The 8,522-nt window shown below is 31.6% G+C and overlaps 1 protein-coding gene and 1 long non-coding RNA gene across 2 annotated transcripts in view; one reads left to right on the top strand and one right to left on the bottom strand.

Annotated features, from left to right (window-relative positions):
- LOC143068081 (uncharacterized) overlaps nt 1–8,522 on the top strand; it is a 126,156-nt gene that overhangs the window by 50,719 nt on the left and 66,915 nt on the right. The gene's annotated exons all lie outside the window — the stretch shown is intronic.
- Nucleotides 1,964–8,522, bottom strand: part of LOC143068074 (WD repeat-containing protein 81-like) — a 32,642-nt gene continuing 26,083 nt past the window's right edge. Inside the window, exons 20-26 of the mRNA XM_076241819.1 lie at nt 8,335–8,437; nt 7,109–7,239; nt 6,560–6,621; nt 5,989–6,128; nt 5,566–5,665; nt 5,110–5,210; nt 1,964–2,369 (exon numbers count right to left, since the gene is read on the bottom strand). Coding sequence (XP_076097934.1) covers nt 2,241–2,369; nt 5,110–5,210; nt 5,566–5,665; nt 5,989–6,128; nt 6,560–6,621; nt 7,109–7,239; nt 8,335–8,437 — 766 coding nt within the window. The 3' untranslated portion in view covers nt 1,964–2,240. The remainder of the gene's footprint in view (nt 2,370–5,109; nt 5,211–5,565; nt 5,666–5,988; nt 6,129–6,559; nt 6,622–7,108; nt 7,240–8,334; nt 8,438–8,522) is intronic.

The following is an 8,522-nucleotide window of genomic DNA, read 5'->3' as shown; positions in this document are numbered from 1 at the left end:
GCACCATAGGTCTTCAGAAGACTTGAAGTCTTTTTCCACCAAAAATCAAGATGAGAGCTGAACATTAGATGTTTATTCATAAAATTTCTTCATTATAAATCAATAACATTAAGTAAACAAAAGTACAAAAACAGAACAATGTATTGCTGATTCATCAATATTTAACTTAATGAAAACTACTATTGACATAAAAAAATGAAAAGTTGAGAAATGAAAGTGAATGGATTGAAGTTTGTAGAAAATTATATAAAATAATTACCAATGTAATACACATAAACTTGAGAATGGAAATTTACACTTGTATCTTTCACAAAATAAATGTGTTAGGGTAAGCAAACTGTCATGATCTATAATCCATTTTAACAACTAAGATATAAATATATACTGAATGATCTTAAAAAACAACTTTAAAATAATCACAGCATTCAAATGATTGATCTGTCTTTGGGTAATATTTTTCATAAATATCCTTTGACAATATGGCACGAGTTCCTAACATTGAATGCAATTTTCAATATAAGTTTTATTCCAAGGGGCATAACTACTGTAAAATTGTTGAAAGTGCTGATAAAAGAATCGAAGACCATGCTGATATAAACCTGTGATACAAGTTTTTAAAAAGTCTAACAATAAATGTTGGTTGAGATGGCTAAAAATTTAATTTCCAATATTTTTTACTTTTCAAAAGGACATAATGTCTGAATTTCTAATATCTTTTTAATGCTTATCAGCCAGAGACTGCATAGGTTTTTTATTAGTTGTCATGTTATGAGATTATACAATCAAGACTATTTTTTAAGTATAATATTAAACACAAGAACCTGGTTTTGGCAAATAAGAACCTGAATATTTGTATATTAAAAAGAACAAGAATGTGTCCATAGTACACAAATGCCCTACTCGCACTATCATTTTCCATGTTCAGTGGATGGTGAAATTGGGGTCAAAAATCTAATTTGGCATTTGAATTAGAAAGATCATATTATATGGAACATGTGTACTATGTTTTAAGTTGATTGGACTTCAACTTCATCAAAAACTGCCTTGACCAAAAACTTTAACCTGAAACTTGCATTATCATTTTCTATGTTCAGTGGACAGTGAAACTGAGGTCAAAAATCTAATTTGGCATTAAGATTAGAAAGACAATATCATAGGGAACATGTGTACTAAGCTTCAAGTTGATTGAACTTCAACTTCATCAAAAACTACCTTGACCAAAAACTTGAACCAAAAGCGGGACAGATGGACAAACGAACACACAGACCAGAAAACATAATGGCCCTTCTATCTTTGTTGGGGCATAAAAATCTTTTCTCCATGTTTGATATTTGGAACAAAACCAAATAAGCATACATAAATTAGTATACTAGTTCAGCCAAATATTTTAGCCTTGTGAATAAATAAATAAACATTTTGTGCAGAGGAATTGAATTAAGCATAGCAAAAAGATTAAAACTTGAAATACTTCATATACAAATATTATAATTTTCTCTGCAAATCCTAATTATTTATGCATAGTCAATAATAATTAATGGATATTTATCTATTTATAATGATCCATAATACAAATATATTTGTTTAATTGTGTAAAATGTTCATATACATATAAGAGTTTGCCTTTGTGATTCTGGTAGTGTAAAATAACAGAAAGCAATACATTATTTAACTTATATTTTTCTACACTGAAATCCAGAGAACAGGCTTAAAATTTAATTTCCAATATTTTTTACTTTTCAAAAGGACATAATGTCTGAAAATACCGTTAAAATAATATTGTACTGAAATCAAACATTTGTAATTAGACTAATCAACAGGTATGATGGGCAAGACAACAAAATAATATTGACATATGTATACAATTTTCAAAACAAAATGTTCTTATATTGCACTAGTACTGGCTTGATGAAAATAATATTCAAATTAAGTATAAATAGATAAAAATAAAAAAATAATTGCATAATAAAAACAAATCGATTAGGTCACTTTACTTTTCACAAATAATACATTTGAGCAGATAGACATTTGTGGCAAACGAAAGTAAAATATGTCCTTGGATATATAACAAGCAAGATTTATCTAATTAATTAAGTTGCATCAATAACTGGCATAATAGTCAACTTCTGACAGGTTCAATAGATATTCTGATAGATAAAATCATGAAGTTGTCATGGTTAAAATACATTCTTATATGGCTGAATATCGAATTATTAAATGGTCTTCATGATTTGAGTTAAATGCTAGCAAAATAATCTGATTGATCCATTGTCAGCTCCCAGCAATAACATTCTATTCAGAGGTAGTAGAGCCATACTGGTTAATACACCTTTAAATGTATCTGATCTCATCTTCTCTGATGTAAACATAGCCTATAATATAAAGTTCAAGATGATATATTTTTTATTGGAGAAGATACAATTGTGTGGGATTATTTTTCATTTAAAGTTCTGTACACCTAGTTGCTAATAAAATGCATTCTGTCAATTGTAATATGCTTACATAATTTCACAAGAAGTTTACAATTCCAGGTAATGAATCCATGGAAACTTTACCATAGAGAAACCTTCACCAGAATAATACCCTATGCTACACTATCTATCAATTTTTCACATGCCAAACATATGCTTTTTATACTTTTAGTTTCTGAGTAAATGCAGTTTTAAGCCATAAACATTGTTTAAATTTAAGAATTTTGCATGTCACAATTCAATTTTTTTTTTACTAAAACAGTGACAACATTTCAAGTACTTCAGTAAAACAGCTGACACAGGTTCAAATAATTCATGACTTTTAGTATGATTTAAAAAAAAAATGACCCCCACTTTCAAGTCCTAAACTAGAGGCTCTAAAGAGCCTGTGCTGCTCACCTTGGTCTTTGTGCATATTAAACAAAGGACACAAGACAAAATTGTGTTTTGGTGTTAGTGATGTGTTTGTAGATCTTACTTAACTGAACATTCTTGCTGCTTACACTTATCTCTATCTATAATTAATTTGGGCCTGAAGTGACAGTTAAAAATAATTGTAAAAATTTATACAAAATTTACACAAAAATTTACAAAACTTACAAAAATTGTTAAAAATGGACTATAAGGGGCAATAACTCCTTAAGGGGTCAACTGACCATTTTGGTCATGTTGCCTTATTTGTAGTTTTGCTGTACATTATTGCTGTTTACAGTTTATCTCTCTCTATAATAATATTCAAGATAATAACCAAAAGCTACAAAATTTTCTTAAAATTACCAATTCAGAGGCAGCAACCCAACAAAAAGTTGTCCGATTGGTCTGAAAATTTCAGAGAAGATAGATCTGGACTTAATGAACAATTTTATCCACAGTATATTTCCTCTAAATCCTTTGGTTTCAGAGATATGAACCAAAAACTGCATTTTACCCTATGTACTATTTTTAGCCATGTTGGCCATTGGCTGGGTCATCAGACACATTTTTTAAACTAGATACCCCATTAAAGGCTGTGGCAGAGTTCGATTAAATTTGGCCCAGTAGTTTATGAGAAGATTTAAAAAAAAAATTACTAAAAATTTAGAAAAATGGTTAAAAATTGACTATAAAGGGCAATAACTCCTTAAGGGGTCAACTGACAATTTTGGTCTTTTTGACTTATTTGCAGATCTTACTTTGCTGTACACTATTGCTGTTTAAAGTTTATATTTATCTATAAAAATATTCAAGATATTAACTAAAAACTGCAAAATTTCCTTAAAATTACTAATTCAGGGGCAGCAAACCAACAGCAGGTTGTCTGGTTTGTCTCAAAACTGGAGGGCAGGTAGATCTTGACCTGATAAATAGTTTTACCCCATGTCAGATTTGCTCTAAGTGCTTTGGTTTCAGAGATATAAACCAAAATCTACATTTTACCCCTATGTTTTATTTTTAGCCATGGTAGCCATCTTGGTTGGTTGGCTGGGTCACCTGACACATTCTTTAAACTAGATACCCTAGTGATGATCAGTAGTTTCAGAGGAGAAGATTTTTGTAAAAGTTAACAACGACGGACGCCAAGGGATGAGAAAATCTCACATGGCCCTATGGGCCAGGTGAGCTAAAAAGTGTTTAATCATAATGACACTTATACCCGTATATATATCACTAAACATGTTAAACCATGCCATATTTATGTTCCTGTCCAAAATTAGGCCTTTGTTAGTCTTGTATGTTTTTTAGTTTCAGTTCATTTATATGTTTAGGAGTTCAGTATGACGTCCATTTTCACTAAACTAGTAGAATTTTTTTGGAGCCAGATGAAGTCCACCTCCAGGTGTGGGATTTTTTTCTCTGTGTTGAAGACCTATTGGTTGCCTTCGGCTGTTTTTTACTCTTTGGTTGAGTTGTTGTCTCTTTGACACATTCCTAATTTCCATTCCCTATCTTATTTATCAGCTATATGATATATAGTGTATTGTCATCATAGTAAACATACCTGTTCATCAGCTGTGGAATGTATCCCTATCTTGTTACCATAGTAACATACCTGTTCATCAGCAGTGGAATGTACCCTTATGTTGTTACCATAGTAACATACCTGTTCATCAGCAGTGGAATGTACCCCTATCTTGTTACCATAGTAATAATACCTGTTCATCAGCAGTGGAATGTACCCCTATATTGTTACCATAGTAACATACCTGTTCATCAGCAGTTGAACGTACCTCTATCTTGTTACCATAGTAACATACCTGTTCATCAGCAGTGGAATGTACCGCTATCTTTTTACCATAGTAACATACCTGTTCATCAGCAGTGGAATGTCCCCTATCTTGTTACCATAGTAACATACCTGTTCATCAGCAGTGGAATGTACCCCTATCTAGTTACTATAGTAACATACCTGTTCATCGGCAGTGGAATGTATCCCTATCTTGTTACCATAGTAACATACCTGTTCATCAGCAGTGGAATGTACCCCTATCTTGTTACCATAGTAACATACCTGTTCATCAGCAGTGGAATGTACCCATATCTTGTTACCATAGTAACATACCTGTTCATCAGCATAGGAATGTACCCCTATCTTGTTACAATAGTAACATACCTGTTCATCAGCAGTGGAATGTACCGCTATCTTGTTACCATAGTAACATACCTGTTCATCAGCAGTGGAATGTACCCCTATCTTGTTACCAGTCGTAGCTGTTAAAACTTGATTTTTATACAGAGATATACAATGCACTGGTTCTGTATGACCTTGAAAAAAAGAACTATTATATAGTATTTCAAAACATCTATATCTTATAATCTGTTCCAATGATCCCATCCTAAACCAGGATAAATAAAAACTTAAAATTAGAATGTTCAGGTAACAATGAAGATGTTCAAAATCGTAGCTGTGCTATTCATTTTACAATATACATTATCCCTTTCTATCAACAAAGTTCTGTCACAACTAGTTTGAAAAAGCTTAAAATCAGCTTTGGATGAAAATCACATCTTAATAAAACCCATGGGTAGTCCAGGTTGATAAAAAATTATCATAAAAAAAAATATACTTTTGATTTGGAACAGGCATCATAAATGAATGTTCATATTTAACACAACATACCTTTGAGTATAAAAACATCTTTGATGTCATCAGCATTCCAAACTTTGACTGTCTGGTCGTAGGAACATGATATAAACTTATTATTACTGTAGGCTTTCATCTAAAATATACAAAGGTATCTTAAAATAATGCAGTGGACTAGACACAAGTATTAGGATAAAGATCACATGTTGATGTAGGGAAAGTGAAGACAAATTAATTTAGACTATTTTCAAAATATTACATTATTACATGTATAGTGTTCAAATGTTTTGAACACTTTCCTTCAGAACCACTGTTTTCCTATAATGTATGATATTCAGAACTGTAAAATAAAACCCAAATCATTAACCATTTTAGGTTGATGCCAACAGATCAAAGAAATCTTACAGTACTTGAGATAATAAAACATAACTACTGTACCACATTTATTTGGAGAATTACCTGTATAATCTCCCCTTCATGAGCTTTCCAGGTTCCTAACATAATACCAGTGGTTAGATTTAACAGTGACATTATTCCTGAAGAAAAGCCTATTGCTACCCATTGACTGTCTGGACTAACAGCCATACATCGAATTAAGCCTGAAAATAAAAACAAATCACATTAGTTTCTCCATTATAATTAGATGAGTGCTCTCCTATATATTAAACTGTTCACACAGCTATTACTATGGAAATAAACTTATCATATTTACATGAATCTAAGATCAACTAGTCACCAGACTGTCAAAAAATACAGGACTTAATGAGCCAATGCAAAAACAGTAATTGACTAAATAAATTTTCATATTATATTAGGATATACTACATTATTGCATATTATGGAATTTTCCTTTGATCTTACCGACAGATAGTTATCGCTAAAAAACTAACTGTGCTGTTGTCAATGAAATTAACAACTCTGTCATATGTAAAATAGTCTTTCACCATACCTGCTCAAGCAATAAAATCAATCTTTTTGAGATAACAAACGATAATCTATAAATGTCTTTACAATTAAAGTGCACTTATACCTGCTGATGCAGTAGAACATCTGTATTCATGTGCATAGCCAACTGTCCTGAGATCTAAAAACCTGAAAAATAGAACATCATATATTACAAATTCAGAAGCATGTATCTTTCATGGTGAATATTTGAAAACTAAAAAGATTCAAATCTGTTTAAGGCGATTTTTTTCAAGCATTTTAACATTTTTCATTTAATATATAGTTCAGAAAAACTTCAGACAATAGCTTTCAACAATACAGCTACTAACACTGTATAAATGTTGTGTTAGATCACTGAATTAGTTACATAAGTTGATGTATTCAAAAATTAAAGTCTGACTATGAGGTATGGGCTTTGCTCATTGTTTGGGCTGTATGTGACCTATAGTTTTAATTTCTGTGACATTTGGTCTCTTGTTGTCTCATTAGCCATCATACAAAATCTGCTTATTTCTATATCTGATCTATTACTTCAAACTTTCTCAAAGAATTTAAAATATTCAATGTAAAACAAAAGACATTTCGTCTACCCTGAAACAGTTACCAATACAGAGCCTCAAGTAACCAGACTTACCTGAGTTGAGAATCAGTATTAGCAGTTAATACCATAGTCGAAGGAGCTGGGAGAGAAGCCATTGCAGTAACAGGACTATATCTGTTAGAATCTAGATTTCTTACTATATCCTGTGTGAATGGGTCCCAAATCTAAATGAAATAAAACTAGAGGTTCTTAAGAGCCTGTGTCGCTCACCTTGGTCTATGTGCATATTCAACAAAAGACACAGATGGATTAATGACAAAATTGTGTTTTGGTGATGTTGATGTGTTTGTAGATCTTACTTTACTGAACATTCTTGCTACTTACAATTATCTTCATCTTTAATGAACTTGGCCCATTAGTTACAGAGGAAAATATTTTGTGAAATTTATGAAAATTGTTAAAAATTGAATGTAAAGGGCTGTAACTTCTTAAGGGGTCAACTGACCATTTTTGTCTTTCTAACTTATTTGTAGATCTTACTTTGATGATCATTTTTGCTGTTTACAGTTTATCTCTATCTATAATAATATTCAAGATATTAACCAAAACACTGCAAAATTTCCTTAAAATTGCCAATTCAGGGACAGCAACCCAACAACTGATTGTCCAATTTGTCTGAAAATTTCAGGGCAGCTAGATCTTGACTTGATAAACAAAATAGCCCCCATTTGCTCTAAATGTTTCGGTTTCAGAGTTATAAGCCAAAATCTACATTTTACCCCTATGTTCTATTTTTAGCCATGGCGGCCATCTTGTTTGGTTGGCCGGGTCACGCCACACATCTTTTAAACTAAATACCCAAAGGATGATTGTGGCCAAGTTTGGTTAAATTTGGCCGTGTAATTTCAGAGGAGAAGATTTTTGTAAAAGTTAACGACGACGGACGCCTGACGTCAAGTGATGAGAAAAGCTCACTTGGCCTTTTAGGCCAGGTGAGCTAAAAAATCATAAATTGTTATAGAATCTTGATGCAAAGAAATTGTTGATATTGCTTTAAATAATCTTTCAATACCTGAATCTATAAATTGTACTTTTTTATGTTTTGTGAAGGGAATCATCTGTATAAATCTTAAAGGTTTTATTGGTTTTTTTTGTTCTACATCCGACAATGGTATTAAGGGTTTGCAAATATAACCCAGAGATGATAATAAGAAGAGGGTTGAATCCTTACACAGCTAAACAGTAACCTGTACTTTGGAACAGGAATGCTTATAATATATATTTTATACTTTCTTTTGTTTTCTGAAGTCTGTACTTACATGTACTGAACTATCACAAGATGCCACAAGTCTTACTGATTCAAGAAAAACAATAGAATATATAGACTTCTTGTGCTCTCTGTAAGTCCAGTGACATCTGATCCTACAAAATATTTGAGGGCAAGAGATTTATTATTAAAATGTGTTTTCCAAACAATGTTTATTGTCTACAGTAAGTTATAATAAAC

The sequence above is a fragment of the Mytilus galloprovincialis genome, chromosome 3, assembly GCF_965363235.1.
Source record: "Mytilus galloprovincialis chromosome 3, xbMytGall1.hap1.1, whole genome shotgun sequence".
NCBI classification, from domain to species: domain Eukaryota; kingdom Metazoa; phylum Mollusca; class Bivalvia; order Mytilida; family Mytilidae; genus Mytilus; species Mytilus galloprovincialis.
Note: the sequence above shows the minus strand (reverse complement) of the source record. Positions and strands in the feature narration are given on the sequence as shown.